At 37.5% G+C, this 22,021-nt stretch overlaps 1 protein-coding gene across 2 annotated transcripts in view; it reads right to left on the bottom strand.

Annotated features, from left to right (window-relative positions):
• Positions 1 to 21,821, bottom strand: part of prkd2 (protein kinase D2) — a 31,853-nt gene extending 10,032 nt beyond the window's left edge. Inside the window, exons 1-7 of one of the 2 annotated variants that reach the window (XM_043258686.1) lie at positions 20,901 to 21,821; positions 4,904 to 5,042; positions 3,574 to 3,705; positions 3,188 to 3,384; positions 2,038 to 2,221; positions 927 to 1,004; positions 636 to 798 (exon numbers count right to left, since the gene is read on the bottom strand). In XM_043258686.1, coding sequence (XP_043114621.1) covers positions 636 to 798; positions 927 to 1,004; positions 2,038 to 2,221; positions 3,188 to 3,384; positions 3,574 to 3,705; positions 4,904 to 5,042; positions 20,901 to 21,227 — 1,220 coding nt within the window. In that variant the 5' untranslated portion in view covers positions 21,228 to 21,821. The remainder of the gene's footprint in view (positions 1 to 635; positions 799 to 926; positions 1,005 to 2,037; positions 2,222 to 3,187; positions 3,385 to 3,573; positions 3,706 to 4,903; positions 5,043 to 20,900) is intronic. The other variant, XM_043258687.1, reaches the window with a different exon arrangement.
• Between the last annotated feature and the right edge of the window lie 200 nt (positions 21,822 to 22,021).

The following is a 22,021-nucleotide window of genomic DNA, read 5'->3' as shown; positions in this document are numbered from 1 at the left end:
TCTCTCCTTTTGAAAGATTCGTGCGGTGCTCTACCGGGTAAGCTGTCCAGCAAGTTTACCACGTCAGAAAAGCCATTCATATGCAGCTGGTTATGTTATGTAAACACTAAAACGCATTAGATTACAAATCTATTGTAAATATATTTTCACGTGAGACCACAGAATTGTGCAACGAACCATAAAAGAAAAAATCCATTAAAAAACATTACTTACTGCTAATCTGAGTCTTGAAATAAATCATTTGTGTAAAATGGAACTACTATTTTATTGTCGCTATTTCAGAAGCTCTAGTGAAATGTGTATATAGGTACATTTTTGCAGAAATGTAGGCTCACTCTCAAAAAATAAAGGTACACAAGCTGTCACTGGGGCAGTACCTTTTCAAAAGATACACTTTTGTACCTATTAGGTTCAAATACGTACACTTTAAGTACTAATATGCACCTTTTAGGTACCGAAATGGACCCTTTAGGTACACACATGCATCTTTCGAAAAAACTTTTGTACCTTTTATTCCTGTCATATATTTCCAATAAGCCTGAGTTGCATAAATCTTTATTATTATTCTTTCCGATTTTGTGCTTACAGTTTCTAGGCCTTAATTTCGCCCGTGTGTCTGAAATCTGTCTTACTACCTTTGGTCTCCACTGGCTCCATCCTGGTTGCTGTCTGGGGAGAAAGACCCGGGGATACTGCAGGCCTCGTCTGAGTCGTCCATTAGAGATGACTTATCAGTGTCAGAATACTCATTACTGTAGTCCATCGGCACCTCCGTGTCTGTGCTTGGACTTAATATGTCTGAGAGACGGACAGATGGGAAAAAAGTCCAAAAATTGACTCACAAGCCCCGTGAAGTGACAAGCAATAATTACGTGTTTGCAGAAGCAGTGCAAATATTCCAAATGTGTTAACAATGTTTCTCTCACACTCATTACCGAGAGTCTCCCCTAAGCAGTCGTTTGGGACCTTGTACGCACACCGCTTGTGGCAGTTGAACTTGCAGTCTTAAAAAAAAAGAAGACAAAAATCAAATATTAAAAATGATATCAAATAGAAATATTACAAAGTAATGTTTTAAACGATTATAAATCTGTGCGATTAACACAGCAAGTAAGTCCACTAACTGAGTCACTTAATCTGAATTACAAATCATTTCAAATTAACGCAGTATTTCGTTTTATTAATGTCTGTCTTGTTGCTAGAATCTTTTTCTCTATTATGAAGAGTCAGTAAGATTTTCCGAATGCTTCTGAAAATTGTTTAGGCCATTCATGATCTTAAAAGTAGCTTATGTTTATCAAGGCTGCATTTATTTGATAAAAAATCTATTAAAACGGTAAAATTATAAACAGAAATATAATTACAAATCAAAATCTCTTTTCTATTTGTATATGTTTTATAATGTCATTTATGCTGATTAATGCTGATTCTGTTTTCATATACTATTAAAATATTATTAAATATGATTAAATATCAGCATTTTTTTAATCTGTTTATACATATATATATATATATATATATATATATATATATATATATATATACATATACATATATATATATATATATATATATATATATATATATATATATATATATATATATATAAATACTTGTTTACATATTGTAAATGTTGTTACCGTCACCTTTAATAAGCTTAATATACCCTTTTATGGCTAAAAGTATTAATGTCTTTAACATTACAAGGAAGAAAAACTAAACTTGTTGTTTTAAAGAGTGTACGTATTTCAGTGTTCACTTTCTATGTTATTTTATAATAATCGGCAAGCAAGTTAACTACATAATTTCAGGAAATCAATATCTAATTTCAACACAGATCAATATCTCATGTTCATGCATTTATTTATTTGACTGAAGAACGTCCAGTCGGCCAATCATTACCGCAAACCTTGGTGATCACCTTGCATCTCGGCATGGGTCATTACGCAGGTGTATGCGGAACTCACTAACACAACATGAACGAACGTCATGTCCCAGCTCTTTTAGTAGTGTTTAGTAAGTCGGGATGGATTAGACCTTTACACTGGAGTCCCTGGCGGAAGAGTCCTCTCAGCAGTCTCTTGCAGTACTGACACACGGTGGGACGCGTGTACGAGTGGACGGCGAATGTGTGCGGGACCTTCACTTTAGTCATGAGGATCTTGTCCAGGTGGACGGGCCGTCCCGTGTAAAAGCGCCTGGCCTCACTGGGGGTGCGGGGCTGGAGACAGAGCAAACGTCATTTACATCATTTGATGATATTAAATTATTATATTATTAAAAGGTTAGCTGAAAATCCTACGTATGTTATTTCTAAATACAGGGTATTGTATTTTCACGGTATCACTTTAGAATAAGGTTCATTAGTTGAGTAATGCATGTGAATTTGTTATACGGTATTTAGTAATATTTGTTAACAGTAATTAATGAAAAATACAACTCTTCATTGTTAGTTCAGGTCCATTCATTTATATTACACAATAAAAATTGTGATTTCAATAATGCATTAGTAAATGTTGCAAATAATATGCAGCTAAAAAAATATTTTCATTTGCAAAATCTACTTTATCAAAAATCTTTATTTTTATTATGCCATATTATGCCATTTATTGTGTTAGAGAACAGTATATATATATATATATATATATATATATATATATATATATATATATATATATATATATATATATATTTATTTTTTTTTTTTTTGACATATATATATGGATTTAGTATATTATATAAATCATTCTAATGTGCTGATTTAGGATTAATATTAATGGTTTAGTTTTTTGGTTTACATAATACATGTGTGCAATGTGTATAATTATTATGTATATATACACACACAAATATGCAGGTATATGTTTAATAAAAATGTTGTGTTATGTACTAAATACATTAATATATAAATTAGATTAAATGCATATAAATAGTTTCTAAATATCTACTATGCGTGTGTGCATTTATAGATTTAAATGTTATTCGTTAAAACATATTACTTAAGCTTGAGACTGTCATGATACGTATACATAAAAATAACAATTCTAAACTCAAAATGAGCAATTTTTTTTACATGTACTCATTTCGCACATTTCATATTTGAAAGGTCCCCTCAAAAGCGGCCGTTTGTACAGAGGAACATACGGTATGTTTGTTAATTCGAATATATTAAATGTGGTTTTTGCACCATCTGGGTGTGCGATCGGATGAGGCTGGCTTCTTCAGACGTCACGCTGCTGTTGAGGCTACTGAGGGACTCCGCGGTGGACAGACGGAGAGACTGACTGCTGGTGAGGGACGTGGTGGACAGCCGCCGCTTCCTCGCCCCGCTGCAGTTATTGGGAATGCTAAAAGCGCAGCGCTTGTGGTAATTCAGTCCACAACCTGCAGGGGGAGACAGTGAAAGGGCAACAAGTTAGACGCTGTGGACATTTGTGTCCAAACACCCTTGGACATAGATGGAGATAACCGGGACATGGAAAATAAACAAAAAGTGACATGACGGCTCACAACAAGCCTAGCTGGGATTGAACGAAAACAAGAATGCAAACAAGTGAAAGATAGAGTTCCCACCATCGCATTTGAGTCCTTGACGCACCAGGCCGAAGAGCATCTCGCCGCAGTGATCGCAGAACGCCGGGGCGCGATAGGAGTGCACGTTTAACGCGTGAGGACGAATCTGGAAGTCCTCGGATGTAGCAGCAGCTGCAGAGCACACAACAACGAACAGGAGACGTCAGTGCTAGCTGCTCAAATCACATTTAGGATTTCTGCAGGTTTTATGAAGGTAGATTAGACATTTGATGACCGTGATAAACTAGTTACGGTCGCTAAATTGAGTAATATATTGCATTTGCAAAATAATCTCTGTTGTTTTTTTATGTATTTATTTATTTAAACAACAAAAAAAGGAAATGCTTAAGGCTTAAATTGCTCTGTAAATTCACTTTTACTGTAAACCTTCTGCTACAAAACATTTACTGTACATTTTTTAGAATATTTTCAGGTATTGATTCTTATTATTTATGCAAATTTGCATGATTTTCAGCATTTAAAAATATGTCAGCTGGAGAGATACAGTAATCTGTATTATGGATATATCTCCAAAAAATAAATCTGTTTATATCTGATTCTGGTCAAATTTCACTTAAAAAAAAAAAAAAAAAATATATATATATATATATATATATATATATATATATATATATATATATATATATATATATATATATATATATATATATCTTAGAATTATATAATTGCAGTATTGAGCATAAGTTAAATATTTCTCTCTCTCTCAAAATTATCATTATCCCCAGACTTGTTATAGCGATATTTTAATATTTAGATTTTTATATTTTCATTTTGATTTCAAGATTTATTCATTTTAATTAGTGTTTTTGTGTCATTTTTTTATAGTAAGATTTTTTACATATTTATAATATTTTAATTAATATTTATTTCAGCTTTGGATTTAGTTATTTTGGCAATATTTCAACTAGTTGCCAAAGGAATTTTCGAGTTTTTATCTAGCTTTTGTATACATAGTTTTTGTTAACAAGCACAACACAGTATTATTAAATTAAGTAATTCCCCTTGTATTCTCATTACCGTATTATAATTAAATACTCTTTACATTTTAAAGACTGCATAACGCGTACTACAATTTAATACTCTTTAAACAGATTGAATTGAAATGAATTCAAACAAATATGATAACGAGAACGAGTGAATTGCCATAATGTGAAATGGAGGGAGAGGGGTATGAAAAAAAAAAAATGTTCTCCACAGTCCAGTGGTCACTATAATTCATGTCATGTCACCAGATATCATCATATCCTCATTATGAATAATTGCATGCTTGAACGCCTTTTGAGCGAGCGGTTAATACCAGTCGACTTACCGGACAAAACGACTTCCACCAAGTCGCCCTCCTGGATGTCCGACACGGCCTTGACCAGCTGCAGGATGTTACTGCTGCTGGTGTCATGCTTGAAGAGGAGGATCTTGTCGTAGATCCCATAAAAGCCACATTCAGGAAACTAGACAAAACAAAGAGAGAAAGAAAGGTTGATTATTCTCGTTTACTGTATAACCCATATCATCTCGTGCATAATCACTACGCTCTGCTAATGTAATATTTCTCTTTTCCTGTTTTTAACAACCTTCACCACGTTACAGCGGCTCATAACAACCACAACATCCTTTATAGATTTTCGGCACATGGGCAAACATGGAGAATCCAACATTGAGATGAGCCGCTATGAGCTACCGCTCGGCGGTCACCGTGTTAATGAAGAGCCGTCTGAAGGGTCCCTGATGGTGGCTTTTCTGCAGGTGTAGCCACCAGGGATCTCCTCTCGTATTTGTGCAAGTGTTGCACGTCAAGGTGGGGCGGGGGTGTTCTTTGCTTCTGCCAGCTGCATTTTGAAGATTTCCTGTTGTTGCAGAGAAGAGCTTTTAATTTTCGTAGCTCTGCTGCCGTAAGTCTTCTGAGCGGTTTCTAGATTTTTGTTGATGTTGTTTTTGCTGAGATCGAATTTTCCTGGAACGTTTGACATAAAGTTCAAAACAATACGTTAACGTAATGTAGGTTTTATTACCAGAAACTCTTGTTATGTTCAAAACAACCATTTACTGAAATGATGCGGGGGAAATGGTTAGTTGCGAATGTTTGCGACATTTTAATGACAGATTAATGCATACGACAGTCACCATTAGCGTCAACGGCGTCTATTCAGTGTTCATGATCTTGGGCAGCTCAGTCAGTCAAAGTAAAGAAATGATGAGGCAGTAGGATACTATTATTCAAAAAACAAAGTAGTAGATTTTATTTCAGTACATATATATCCAACAATAGCAAAATTTTGCTGAATTAATATGGCCATTAAAAATTTAACTGATCACTTTTGTATAGAAAAGAAGAATCTTTCATCATTTACTTATACCCACTGGTTGTTCCAAATCTTTCTTACTTTCATCTAAGAAAATTTGTGTTTGGACGTCGTTTAATTTTACCTTCTTGCATTTCACACAAGCAAAAAAATCTTTTGAAATTAATTAATTAATTAATGATAATAGAATATTCGACTGCATTTTTAACCATGCTTGAAATGTGTTTTGTTTTATGCTACAGTGTGTTCTGGCTTTGAGACTGATACACTGCAAAAAAAAAGCTTCTTGTTTTCTATTGCAAGCATCTAAATATTTATAAATCAAGATCAATTTGCTTTAAAAGCAAAATTATTTAGCATACGATTTTATGCTTGCTGAAAAAAGATTTTTTTTTTATTTTTTGCTTAAAACAATGAAAAATATCTGTCGGTAGGGGAAGAAACATTATCTTATTGTATCTTTAAATGTAATCTTTTTTCTCTTTAAAGCCTGGTGCAGTTTTAAAACCAAATGGCGATATTATAAACCACCACAAATCATTTACATCTAACGCCTTTTAATCTCCAGGCATGCAGAGCAGCCGAAGACTCTGCGGAGCGGCTCTTTGATGAAGATCTTGCAGGGGGATTCCGACGCAGTGTCGCGTAGAACCCATTTGAGCTAATTAGCATGAGAGCTGGTGTGGTGGATTTGCTTGGTTGCTTTTCATTTTGAGCTGACAGCTGTGACCGTGCTGTGATATAAGCCCGAGAGCCATTCGGGTGTGATACCCAAGCACTTCTGCATTACAGCCGTCGTCTGCCAATCATTGTAGACCGAAATCCCACTTGGCGCCAAAAAACTACCTGACATGAGAAGATCAGCTACCTGAACAAGCCAACTTGGAGCGTGTTTGAAATGAGAAAGCTGGGCACAGTCAATAGCATGACAAAGGTGCAGTGTTACATATAATGGATGACAGAACAACAAGGATGAAAAAAGATATAGCCGCCCCATACAGCAGGTCAAAGGAGTGTGGGACGTAGGCTTGATAATGTCAGTCAAATGCATAGGGGTTTATCAGTGAAGCAGATCTCCTGAATACTTTATAATGCGCCATTCAACGCATGTCATACAACTCAGTGAGCTGGAAGCCATCACAACCAGCATACCGAAACTGACTCTTACCCCTTGTCTTGTGCCAGTGCTGGCGCTGGAGAAAGTCAGTTGGGATTTTCCACTACGGAACATGGAATCGTGGCACACATAGCACTCTAAACCGGGTAGAAGTAAAACCGGGCTTAAGGTTCAACCAGAACCTTGGTCTCGAATCTCAGTCATGGTGGAGGTTGGTGGGATTTTCAGAAGAACTAAATGATGTAATTTCCGAAAAAAATAAACTTAAAAGCAAGTTTAAAGCAGGGGTGATCAATTTAGTTCCTGGAGGGATACAACCCAAATGAAACATGACTGAAACAAATTAATCAAGGTCTTCGGTCTTACTAGAAATTTTCAAGCAATTGTGTTGGACTGAGCTAAACTCTGAAGGAGAGTGACCCTCTGGGACCAGAGTTTAAGAGAAGGGATCTCCAACGCTGCTCCTGGAAACCTACCATCCGCTAGACTTCAGTTCCAACACACCTGCCTGTAATTATCAGGTACTTGTGAACACCTTGCTTATCTGGTTCCAAGTAATTTGATTGTGGTTGGAGCTGGAATCTGCAGGGTGGCAGCTTCCCAGAAACTGGGGCTGAGTTCTAACATCTTGACAAAGCGAACTTTACAGAACAGTTTACTGTGGCTGGTAAACACCTTCAAACTCGCCCGTGGTGATTACTTATAGTATGTATATGTATTTGTATTTGCTATCACTTTGACCATTCTCTGTAGGTCCCATGTCTGTATGTGATAGTCATGCGCAATTTATCAGTAAAGCTGATTCTGTAATCAGCTGTTAATCTCCATCGCTTGCTTTCAGATGGATCAGCATTTACTACACAGAGCCGTAATTCACTGACTAGCTATGCAAAAAAACATCAAACAATATAATCTATATTATTCATTGATATTAAGAAATAATATCGATATTATGAAAACGTTTGCGTATCTTGAGTTAACTACGGCTCTGTGTAGTAAATACCGCTTAACCATTTACTGCAGTTACTGTAGTAAATACTGCTTTACCGTTTACTGCATGTTGCTATTCTCCTTGTTATCTACCTATAGCATCACAGGCTTACTTCTGGAAAAAGGTGTATAGGTATTCCCTGAATTTCTACTGTGTTGCGTATTGGAGTTTTGTGTGCAAGAGTGCCCTCTGTCTTTCGGATGAATATTTACTACTAATCACAAACCCTTGTTTCACTGAAAGATACGCATTGACTTAATCACAACTTTTGCCTAATTGCGAGTGTGATTTTATTGATTTATCATAATATGTACGTAATAGGTTTGGCTCTGTAGCTCCACCATACTTGATGTGAAAATCATCGAAGCACCAAATTGAGTACATGGGGAGTTTAACAAAGGATCGTGCTGATGCTGTGATACGAGCATGGAAAAGCATTTATAGTGTGAGAACCCAAAACCCAGACACAACATCAAAAAGACAACAGGAAGAGACAAGCCGAGACAAAAGGAAAGAGAAAGAATATAGAGAATTACTACACTCCATACCCAAAACAACACCTTTCCACCCAGTTCCTGTTATTCCCAGCGCCTAAGGATTCCCATGTGTTCCTTTCAGAGCGCATGTGGCTAACCTCCACCTCAATCAAAGGAAGAGACGGACCCTGGTCTGTGGCCTTCCGCTCGAAATACTCCCTCCCTCTCCCTGAAGCTTCCACAAGAAAGTCAACAACCCTCCATCTTGTCTATTTCCAGAGGCTTGAGCTGCTGCCAAAGATTATAGTCCACACCCGGCCTGCTACCACAACTTCTAACCAATCTCTAAACATGCTTGACAGCAGCAGGCGGCCTCGGGTGAAAACAGTCACACAGTGGCTTCAAGCGCTTGCTAAACTGGGCAAAGTCTGTTCATAGTCTGTTTGTAATTAATGGAACTGCTTTGGTGGCTTATGAGTCAAACTGCTATTTCTCTTCTGTTATATAACTATAGTATAAAACTTATCTGTTACTCAGTCTCTGATTATTCAATGAACGCCTTATGCATGTTTTATACAAACGTGACAAGCTCTGATCTGTTTGGATGACATTATTTTTAGGTTAGGTTAGATTTAGGGTCAGTAGGATAAGTTGACATACTTGTTACTTGACAATAGTAATAGAATGTCTAAAGTGGACCACTGAAATAACATGTTACCGAAAGTAGCTACAACAAACACTTGTTACTTACTACTTAGTACAAACCCAGCGCTCATTTTATTTGTCTATTAAAAGTTTTCCCAGACATTTTAAAGTAAATGGACGGTAGACCAAACTGTTGGTTCGGCTACATATGTATCCTCAATTGTTCCTATGCATGTTTGCACAGTGGCACAAACAATAGACGCTGGTGCAATCATATCTGCCATTCCCTGGGCTTTGCTTGGAGACAGCGCAGTGTTTCTAAGGGTGCTTTGTGTTGACTAGGATCGTGTTTCTCGAATGGTCTCAGGCGGCTGCGCCCATTATGACTCTGATGAATTATGGAAACCATTGCCCCCTTCTCTTCTCTTCTCTTCTCTTCTCTTCTCTTCTCTTCTCTTCTCAGTGGCTGTCTACACAAACACCTTTCACAACATCCGTCAGGACTTTAACCCTGTCTTGTCTCATCACACATGAGTACGCTGACATAAAAAAACCACATGCTATAAATAGCCATTGCCCTGCTTTACATGTTATATTGGAAATCTCAGGACTGACTGAAAGCAATAAAGATGAGTGACATTTATTTGCACTTCCAAGTATGTATTTTCCCTCCTCGTGTTAAGTGCCAATAAAGGGTTATCCCCAGTGCGCTCCAGGGATTTGGACTGATCTGGCAACAGCTTCTTCTCTAATAAAAATGTAGCATCAAATAAACTGCACAGCCGTCTCCCAACTTTTTTTTTTTTTTTTTTTTTTTTTTTTTTTTTTTAGCAGCTCAGACTGTAAAGCTCATACTGAAATTTCTGTAATGCTTACACTGTTTTTGTCTTCTTATAAAAAATGAATAATGAAATACTACTACTATTAATAATAATATGATTAAGAACAATTTATATAGTTTGTTATAAATATTCTTTGATTTTCAGTATTTCGCACATCGTCTCTGTTGAAAAAATGTACATGTTGGAACACTTATATTTTGTCTTTAACCGATATTATCTCTCTGTGTATCAATATGGACACACGCTCACAAATACATATAGCACATTCATTTAAGCACCCCTTCAAACCACTTTGTGGCTTCATTCTGTGATGTGATCATGGTCACATGACCATGATCATGGTTTGAGAATGAATGGTTGCAACACCATGACCCACTTCAGTCTATGATTATTCCCACACGTCAAGGCCTCGTTCTTGCTAAACAAACTCCTTAATAATGGAACAAGAAGTCACTTTTTCCTTAAATTGCCCTTTGTGTGCTATTCAAACATCAGCTAATTGTAATGGAAATGCCCATTGCTCCAATTCAGAACTCTAAGACCTGCTTTATAGTGTTTAGAGACAGCAAATGCGAAACCTGCATCTATCAAGCTCTCTTACAGTCAATGAAGTGAGATGTTTGAGCAGTGAGCAGTTTGGATGCACATAATTGTACTTTGGAGACGCAGCTTCAAGCAGATTAATATTTTCAATACTATCTTTCAGTCTAACGGTGAACAAAAACAAACGCAATGCCTGAATCTGCTGCTACAAAGACGTCATTGATCATTTGACGGAGAGACTCAACCAATGAATCATCCCAGAAGCTCTGAGTGCTTATGATCTACTCAGATGGCAATAAAATTGCTAAAGGCACTACTTGAACAGTAATTATTACTACAGTCGACCAATATAAAGCAAATAAACAAGCAAGACAGATCACGTCATAATTACTGACCCAGATTTTGTAATAGTCTGAGGTGGATCTACATTAGGTGAAATGTATGTCTCCCCACTGACAGAGCATTTAGCAAAACAAAAACGAAAAGAAAAAAAAAATGCAAGTGAGATTTACATGAAAGGGTATAGCATTTGTTATTAAGACATGTCACGCATTCTAGTCAGAAACATAACACAGAAGTAGCTTAAATGCGACAGAAGAACAGTAAAACACCAAAAAATAATTCTGAATTATTACACAAGTAGATGTTTGCTTTGCATTGAGCAAATCCTTAGAACCGTTCTGTACATCACACCCTTCAAAGAATTGAAATATAGCATGTAAAATTAAAACGTCCACTTAATTATCTTTACATATGTATCGTTTATAAATACATCAATGTCTCTCAATATCAGCATTTCCACAGTTTCAGACTCTATGGAGAATTTTGCTCTGTCAGTTTTTGTATTTATATATGCATAATTAATAGTCACAGAATTCAATCATATGTAAACAAAAAACCATTTGGATGCACAAGGGTATGCATGAAGCAAAAAGAGATTATTGTGTAAATTGGCAGACAGGATTGAATGAATATTAAGAACAATGCCTGATTGTTTGCGACACACTTGTTTCGCTTCCAATCAGCGCAGTTTATACCTTTTCACAAAGAAAACCCTTTCAAATCCAGTTCTCTCATAAGCACTCTTTTCACTGTGACGTAATAAAGTTAAATGCTTGCAAATGTTGGAGACAGCACTCGGAAGAAACGGCAAAAAGGCACCTATTTTAAATAACAATGCAAAAAACGTAATGCTACGTAATAACGTTTAAGAGACAACACCCTTGGCTGCAACTTCTTAAGCCTTCCACCGTCATCACCTCTGAAACGGTCTTCTGTTAACCAGCTAAAAGAAAACCTTCCCAGGGATTTTGGCAGATATTTACGTTAAATGAAACGGCGCCGCGGCGGTTGCAACGTAAAGACGTCAATGCGCCACACTCATCAGCAGCCAACAACCGCTTGGCTCGGCGCGGGAATTTCACCGGCCATTGTGTTTGTGCGTGATGGAACAAACGCTTTTAGCTAGCTGGGTTATTTTTAGGTCGCGTGATGTCATAGGGCCTGCAAGCTGAGAAACATATCAGAAATGCCAAGTTTTTTCGCGCGGAGGTACGGCCTAACCGCCGCGTGACCAGAATGAATGAGAATTCCCCCGTCGCAAGAGATGACGCAATGAACGGGTGACGTCGGCAGCTGAATCACAAAAACAAAACGCGACGCCGAGGTCTGTCGGAGCACAATAGCAGAAAAGATCCTATTCTACTGAACCCGGCTCTGTTAAGCTAACTCTTTTCTTCTGTTCCTCCACCCTGTTCTACTTGTGCAACAGATAGAGCGTACGCTAAACCACTAGGTTCGGGTAGTGCCTTGTGAAAAGGGATTGTTGCTTAACTGTATTGAATGTGAACTTCAAAACTTGCAAGTAGAAATGAAAACAAACGATCAAGCGAACTAACGAATATGAATATGATATAATATTACAGTCCCCGATAAATGAAACGGCCACATTGTACGCTTTTTGGCCTACGCTTTTGAAAACTGCATTTTAGAATAGTACGGTATTGAAGTTTTTACTTGAAAATAGATTCCAATTATGCCTTTGCACACAATGTAACTACAGGAGACTTTCGGGTTTTAAATAGGAAAAATGTTGGTAACACTTGTTGACGTTTAACTATGACTTTTCCCTCGATAAAACGTTAATTTATCAATAAGGTAGTTGTTAAGTTTGGGTATTCTAATATTCTAGTAATATGCATGCTAATAGGCAATTAATATGTGACCGTAAAATAAAGTTTTAGCTAAATATTCAAAATGTTTGAGCGTGATGCTAACAGTCTAACCCGATTCAATGGTCTATGCTAAACTGTAATGTTATGCAATATTATAATAAAGTTAATATCATTTAAATGTACCAAATTGCACCTTTATTATTACAAATTATAAAATATTTTAATTCATTGCAATTTTAATGAAAAACCATTAAAGTATATTTTAGTTTACCATGATTTGGCAGTATGCTTTAAGCATATAAATAATTATATACTTATATACTAATTATATAATTATATACTTGTACTATATATTTATTTAAATTTAGCTTGCTTTAGTGACCCAAAATAAGTTAACATATAATATAAAATGCATTTTCATAAAATTGCATAATGGTAACAAATAGGTAACATTGTTAACTATTAACTATGATTTTTAATTATTTGCTTCTTATTAAAGTTGTTAAATTTAGGTATTGGTTAGGATTAGGGATGTAGAATAAGGCATTATTATGTGATTAATTATAATATTCTAGTAAAACTCTTGCTAATAAGCATAACCATAAAATAAGCTATATATGCCTATTTAGCATTTGTTAGCTATATGCTAACTAAAAAAAAACAAGACAAAGCACGCTTCTAGGAGATATATGGAAAACCTATGACTTACACTTTTAAAATTAGGCTACTTGTCTGACAAAATGCTCTTTAGAATATAAAATAATTCTTAGAAATATCACTAAACCGCAAAGGACTAGCGGTAGCATGTAGCAAATGATGTTTTTGATGCTCTACATAAAACGATTCCTTCAATAACTGCCACCCCAAATTACTTCAAGGCAGGAGATAAAAAATGCGCTCGTCAAACCATTTCATGGCATCTTCGTTCTTACGAACTCGAGTGAAGAGAAACGGGCAAAGCTGAAGGTACAGCAGGCCACGGGTCAGTAAGTCTGTAAACTTGTGATGTTTATGTAGAAAATCAGGGTTAAGAGCCTGACTTCCTGTTTGTGTTCTCACAAGTTCAACAGGGCAAGGAGGAAAAGTCGGTGGAGGTACTAAGTCGATTGTTTTCTTTGTTTAATGTTCTTGCGTCAGCCCCATGCAATCATATTGTATATGTGGTGTAAGACAACTTTCCCTTTAGTCACGAGCAGATAGCACAGATATAATAACAAAGGTGAACATCTGTGTCATGGAAAAGGGTGTACAAGTCAAATTTACATTCCACACATGGCTGGAGCCTTACGTAGAGCATGACAGCCTGCAGGACTGGTGCTATGCCACAGATACTTTCGTACTAACAGCGTTGTCTCGTTTCAAAATCAGTGATACAGTAACAAACAAGCAACTTCTTAAACGCCGATGTGTATTGACATTTCTTAATTAACACAAAGACATAAAATAAAGACGTCGCAAGTACAGTACCACTTACACGAGCATCGCAACTAAAATAAACCAGACTGTTTATGTAGAACTCTATACCAGGTTAAATGAAACTATAACGGTAGCATCTGTGGCACGCTGTCAGTTTTTATTTTGACTGTGCTGACACGAAGCATTCACTTTGGACGTCTAAGTGGGAATTTTATACTGGAAAATTGTTGAAATGCGCAATTATTATGTAGTTTAAACGTGCTACATTTAGCATGATAGAGTTGCTTACAAACCCAGACCACAGAGTTATGTAAAAAATATATCTCATGGCTACTTAAACCAGTATACCCGGAACTTTTTGTGAAATGTGTGATAGGGTACATATTTTAATGATCCCTGCAGCACTTTCCATGGAACAAATTCCGGTTACAGGAATTATGCTGCGAATGCATAACTAAAAGACATCTAGATAAGCATAAAGACAACTTTGAATAGAATTATTAATAAAAGCTCCTTAAAAAAAAAAAAAAAAAATATATATATATATATATATATGTGACGGATATATATATATACAGTGGGCGTGGTGTCAGGCCTCGGAGAGGCTTTTCTTTATTAACAAAATAAATAATAATACAAAATAATAAAGTGTCCAGGGAAAAGTGTCCAAATAAACTGGTGTTTTTGTTTTGTCCCGTTTGAAGTATACAGGCGTGTTCTTATAAACTAAGGGGCGGAGTCTCATGACGCGCCCCCTTTTTAAGTGAGGGACGAGTCAAAATTATATTCTGCCATGAGCAACAGCACAACAAATACTGAGGTCCATCTCGCACCCTTCCTGGACGTTGAATATTAATGCACGGGGGAGAGTCTCCAATTCAGGTATTTAACGGCACTGACAAAGCTGAATCCCTTCAGAGGCAAGACATCTTTTCAGACTGCATACCACGCCCCAACACCACTCCCGTCGGGAGCCTGGTGAAGAGCGGCGAATAACCAATAAAGAGGAGGGCTGAACTCAACATGTTGGTTGTTTTGTGTATACAACCGTTTGATAAACTTTCTCATGAGTTTTTTTTTTGTAAGTGAAGTCAAAAAAACAAAAAAAATACTGTCAGCAGACGTTGAATATTAAGTAGAGTCACCAATTTTGCAGTATCACACATCTTTTCAACTGCACAGCAACAGAGTCCACCTTCAGATGAAAAAAAAAAAAAAAAAAAATCACACACTGCAGACACACACACACACAGTGATTTCATTAAGCCCACAAACTTCTGTGAGCTGCCCGGGGCTGAGGCAAAGGCTCGGAAAACAAAGCAGCCTTTTTTCATTCAAGCGAACAGTAACACGAGAGGCATGGCTGGCAACGGAGGGGAGAAGAGGGCGGAGGGGACTCAGCCGAGGGACTAAATGGAGTTTGTGCTCCGCTGTGCTGAAATGGGCTTTTGTAGCCCAGGCGTCAGGATGATGAAGCAGGTAAGCCAACAGGAATGCCACACTGATCCCCAGAGCCCCCAACAATTCAGGACCTTATTACTCTGAACAGAAAAACTGGCATAAACGAAAATGCAAATTTAATAATTGTACAATTCTATTCATAGACTAATTGCAGAGCCTTTGTGATCAGGTCAGTAAAAGGAAGTGGCTCCTTTTAGTGTTTTAATAAATTCAGAAGATTGTTTCACTGGTTGTGAAGGAGTCTGTGACTGATTCAATAAAAAGAATGTAATTAAATCTGATCTTAAACTTAATACTGTATATATTACGTATAGTACAAGTATATAGGTAATTCAATAGTCAACTTTAGACATTCTACTAACAGTAAGTAACTTTGCAACTATGTCTGCTAACAGTCATTAGAGTATTAGTAGACGGTCTGCTTAATAACTTCTAACACTTTATTTTGATGGGTATTTTGGATCAGCAGCTTTGCAAGTATGTATTAACTTATTCGACTAAGCCTAAACCTAAGTCTATTCTTAAAGTTAGTAGACATGCAGTTGCAAAATAAAGTGTAACCAGTATATTCTTTTATGCTTTAATACTCTTTGGTCATGCTTTGACCAACATACTAAAGTACAAATGCTTGACTCTAATCGTAACTGTAGTGTTATTTCGTTATATTTAGATTAAAAACTGTATATTAATATAGCCTAATATAAATGTAGGGCACTAGACTGTAAATTCATAGTTGTGAATGCCCAAATAGAAATCACATTAAACTATATTTTAGTTTACAGTTAATGCCTAGTTACATTCAGCAGTACGTTTATACTAGATTTCGAAGACAATAGAAGCAAATATGAAATTACATATAGAGGGATACTTCACCCAAAAATTTTATTTCTGTCAATAATTACTCAAGCGCTTCTCATTCCAAACCTGTAAGATCTTTGGACATTTTTTATGAAATCTGAGAGCTTGCATAGAGACCAACACTGACTGCCCTGAAAGGTAGTAAAGACATCATTAAAACAGTAAGCTTCAACAAAATAATTTTAATTTATCAACATAAGGGTGAGTAATTAATGACAGAATATTCATGTTTGGGTGTACTAACCCTTTAAGCTCGCCTGAATCAGAAAAGCAATAGTTACATCTAACATAAATTAAACGATGGTACATTTGATGTCAATATGCAGTTGTGTCTGGAAACATTAATCTCTTTCACTTAACATTATTTTCATAAAAAGCGTGTTAAAAGTGTACTGCTTTTTTACAAATGATTTGCTATGGTACCGAATGACTACCATTTCACGCCTCGTTGCAAGTGCATAAAAACATGCTAATACAATTTTTTCCCTCCCTTTCTTTTGTTAAAGACAAAAACTCTAGCCTGCCAGTGTGACTAGAACCAGACTCCTCTCACTCTGAGATCATGTGTTTACCCACTGTGGTAACCCACCCATTTAACTTTTCTGCAGCAAACCGGCTTGGAAACACAAAACACAAAAACCTCCGTTCTTACGTCTAGCACATGCACACGCTGCTCCACCTTCTCCAAATTCGCATGCACACTCCACCCACGCCTAACGTTCACACCGTCCTACATTACAGTCAATCCAAGCACACGCGAGTCTGACACCTCGTTCCACTCGTTTCTGCTCTTTTCATGGCGGAGTTAAGCTGCTTTGATTTGTATTACTGTACAAAATCTCCATTCTTCCAAAGAAACCGATTGCAAACCACGGTTGGTCTGAAAAGAACATAATCCTAATGGGATTAATTACATACCGATTTACTCACAGCACGGCATTAAACGACATGGTTCAAAATCTAAAGGTGTGCCAGCTGTGGAATTAAGGCCTCGCGAACAATGTTCTGTGTCTATGTGCAGTTATTTAGAAAGGGCGTGCTAAATCAAAAACAGGGCCATAATATGCTGTTTATTAACACTACAATTTTCAAGAATATTTCACCCGGTACAGCCTAGCAGTAAAGCCACAACACCCTAGCACGGCTATTTTTGCACAGGCAAACATCGTTCCAGTAAAATTCTGATTGTTGCTACTTAATAGTAATACTTACTTTTGTTCCCACCTTGATTGTTTTCTCTTTTTAAACTGACCAAGTGAAGCTAATATGTCTAGGAATTATGAAACTATTGCCATTTCTAGTCACTACTTTATTTTGATAGCCCACTTTAGACATTGTACTACATTTAATTACATTTAGTTGTAAGTACACATCAACTAATTCCCATTCATTTGCTACATGTATACCGGCTCTCTGATAAGGTAGGTTTGGGGTTAGCAGAGTAAGTTGACATATACTTGCAAAGTTTCTGATAGTCATTACGTTGCATGTTGTGACTCATCAACATAAAGTGTTAGAAGTTATTAAGCAGTCTACTAATACTCTAATGACTGCTAGTTAACATGTAGATGCTAAGTTACTTAAATGTTAGTAGAATGTATAATGTGGACTATTAAGATAAAGCGTTGTCCCCTTATTTGTACACTGTGGCTTTGCCTTAGTATATTATGCTAAAATCATGGTACTTTGACGTAGACCAAATGTAGTCAATGACCGCCATATTCATCATACACAATGGTATTTGCATAGTACACTCGAAATATAAAAATACCTTTTTTTGGTGAGGCCTAAAAGCATAGGCTGTTTTGTCCAAGTTTGCATTATACACTACAATCATATTACTTAGACAGCTATAAATCATAGCACAAATAAGGGACAAGGATATTGGATTTCATAATAGCCTATATGATGAAGAAAACTCGGAAAGAAGTGTAATTGTGTATTCTAGAAAATCCTGTCTGAGTAAAGCGATCTGCCGCTGGCACCGTACCATACCACTGAATAACCCATTATATTTGTCACCTGGAAATGTAATTTTTGGTGTCACAGGCAAGAAAAAATCTATTTAACATCAAATAGTCTTGTAATTGGGGGCCATTTAATGGTATTTACACTTGCCACATTATATTTTGATTCCTTTAGAAATGTTTTCTCTCTAATTTGAATTTGCATCATACTATGTGATTTTATATTGTCAAATGAATACAGAATAATATAGTATATAACATCTAAAACGACATCTCTCATCAAACACAGCATTCACTGTACATCAAAATCAAAGAAGATTGAGCAGATTTCTTCTTATCTAAGGACCTCTTGTCTAAACCTTTAATATTAAAATGAAATGCAAAACAGCTCTGAGCTCAGCTAAGAAAATGAACCTAACAAAACACAATGTCAAAGATTGCGTCTCTTGTCTTTTTTATTTTCTCTTCTCTGTTTTCACTTTTGTCATTCATTTCCTGTTGAGCAAACGGGTGTTTTGAATAGTCAAATGGTGGCCAGCACAGAGCGGTAAATTTGCCAGGAAATACGGTCCTTCCATGCAAAGATTCTCCGTAGCCATGCAAATGAGCCAGAGTGGGATGACTATAGCATGTGGGAGTTGCACGGTGCAGAATTACCTGTGACTCCCCTGATATCAGACACTGTGTGCTTTACAGTGGCCACATTAGTAAGAAACAAACAAGTAGTGATTTTACTCTAGATGCTGACATTTCCTCAGGAGTGTCCTAAAAAGTCTGATATCGGACTTCCTTAACCTATTGATCCAGAATGAATCTACAGATCTTAATTGCATATTATATTAAAGAGAATATGCCCCAAACCACTGAAAACAAATCTGCCCTCTTTCTACTATTATGGCCCTTTAGGCCTAGAATACAAGGCCAGAGGTAGGGGCTCCTTCTCCTGATATCCAGATGAAACCACACACATTCCTCTCTAGGGAAATGGATGTTTGTTTCATTTTAAGCGTGTATACAGCATTACTAGACATCTATTTTGCTGCCGACCACATTTCGAAACTCGTGCAGTCTTTTTGGCAAACAAGTCTTAAACTCTTTAAAGATGTGCTGCATGCGCAGAGATGGAAGCAACAGCATTGTCTGTGAACCTGCAGTGAGAAAACAAAACTCCATGAGGAAGCCAAAGGGAGCAGTTCAGAGGAGGAGGACACACCATGGCCTCCTACTTTGGGAGGAAACAGGCTTCATTTCCTCCTCTTTATCCCATGGACAATGGCTTGCTTACGTGTTGGACCAGCAGGGATAATAGGAACAAAAGGGACAGCCCACAGCCTGGTACTCTATAGATGTTTTAATTATGCATTGCAGAACAATTTAGGAGGTCTTTGGGGATTGAGGGAAAGGAAAACTTGTTCTAGAAGAGGATAAATAATGCCTAGAGGGAGGAACTAAGTGATGCCGCCACATTACCTTCCAAGTGAATGGAAAAAAGTGTCCATGGAACAGAGGGAGACATTTGAATAAACAGAGAGGGAACACTGTGACTCACTCTTGTCTGACGCCAAGGGGAGATGAGGGAAGGAGCCAAATCCAAGCTCACAAATCACCCAATCCAAAAGACACAACAAAGGACTTGTTGTAATCAACTCATTTGCGAGTTATTAGGAAAAACACAGCAATCAATGTTTCCCCAAGTCCAAATCACATTTATATTAGTTTGTAGATTCCCTTCTGAGGCAACTTTCAAAACAAGTTCTCTTTATAGCAACAGTTCAAGACATTCAGCTTTGTGAATAACAGAACTCAAGCCTGGATTTTCAACTAGTGACTCCAAAGCTCTGTTGCACAAAGTATGGTATACATAAACTGAAATGCTTTTTGAGGAGAAAAAAAACAACTTCCTAATGAACCTTTTTAAGGTGAACAATGTCATTGCCCAGAGCATGGAAATCTTATAATCAAATCATCACACAGTCTGAATGGCTGATAAAATCTCAGTTGTTAGGTAGTAATGCAGATTTGAGGTGAGGGCAGTCACGAAATAGATGATGGATGGTTCTGGATATTAAAGCATTAAATGAATTAAAATTTTACATCAAGGGCTTCATTCAGGTAATGTGGTGCACCTGAAGCATTTGTCAATTTCATCAAAGATGCTTAGATGCATTTATTCTTACAACCTTACATATCAGTGCCTTAACACGCAACATACACATCAGTGTGGGATTTTTCGGGGGAGAACTGCTAAAACTGAGATAAGAGTTGCTATACTTTACCACAGCATGTTCTGCATGCATCACATATTTCTGTGGTCATTGTGCATGAATTTTTTGTGAATAGCATGGAGTGAATTGGACACCCTTCACTCTAATGAAATCACCAATGAAATGCAATTAAGAATCTTAAAAATTATTTTAGCAGGTAAACTACTAAATTTCCAAAATAAGCTGAACTTAATATACCAACTTGTATAAAAGTGCTAGTGCATATAGGACAATGTCCTGGGGGGTCCTTACCTTCTGATCCACAATTGAGCAAGAAATTTGTTTGATGTAGGCCAGGTCTGCAGTCTGGGGTAGAAGCACAGATTCTCTAGTAAGCCCAATCTGTATCATGAAGGAGACACCGGCTGGTGCCGGAGGCCCAGATGTTATTCCAGATGCCCCACCGGGAGCTGGGGCAACCCCCATCTCCACTGTAGGAAACCCTGGGGTTTGAGAGTTATGGACAGAAACCGGTGTCCCCTGCTGCATCACCACTGACCCAGGTGGAGATGTACCTCCCGGGGGGAAGAAGACCTGGGAAATGGGTCCCGGAGACATGAAGGGACTGACGTTGGCCATGCCGAAGAGTCAAAGACAGTCACAAGAGATAAGACTGGCTAGTGTGAGGCAGCAAACTCACCTCCACACACCAGCAGTCACTCACTCATCAAAAGTGGCCGTCCCTGCTGTGTGTCCCGTGTCTACTAGAGCTTAAAAACAACTGATCCCTTTCCAGGAAGTGGCTCCTCTTTCTTCTAGCCCTCCCTTTCACGGAAAAGCTCCTCTATACGGCTTCCATTCCAGAGAAGAAGCAGGTGAGAAATAAAGATAAAGTTTAGCTTTGAAACTAAATGTCCTCTACACCTCCTCCTGCTGCTGCTGCTTCCTGTTCCCTCACTACTCCAAAGCAGCTTTGAAGAGGAAAACGTCCAAACTTCAAGGAAACACACTGGGGACAAAAAAAGCAACTGTAACAAATGAGAAAAAGCAAACAAACGCTTCTGTAAGCAGTAAGTCCGTCAACTCAAGATGGCCTCCAAGTACAGGAAATAAGCTGGAGAGAGCTCCTGGTTAGGCTTGCTTTGCAAGTCAGACTGTGTTTCAGTTTCTTGCCGTGTTGAGCCGTGTCTGCGGTGCCTCAGTGAGAACACTATTAAAGACACTCCCTCTTCCCCCTGCCTCCACCTCTCTACTGTCTGAACCTCACAGAGCCCTGGAGGAAGTGCTGTTACTGGCAGATCTCTCGACCAATCAGGAAGAGAGAGCGCTGTAAAAGAGAGGCCCTGTGAGATCATGCATATTCACTTCAGTCTCCTCCCACACACACACACCTTCTTCCCTCCCGCTCAACTTTTACGTCTCTCTCTTTGTGT

This window comes from Puntigrus tetrazona, chromosome 15 (assembly GCF_018831695.1).
Source record: "Puntigrus tetrazona isolate hp1 chromosome 15, ASM1883169v1, whole genome shotgun sequence".
Classification (NCBI taxonomy): domain Eukaryota; kingdom Metazoa; phylum Chordata; class Actinopteri; order Cypriniformes; family Cyprinidae; genus Puntigrus; species Puntigrus tetrazona.
The sequence above is the reverse complement of the archived record's forward strand: the minus strand, read 5'-3'. Positions and strand labels throughout refer to the sequence as shown.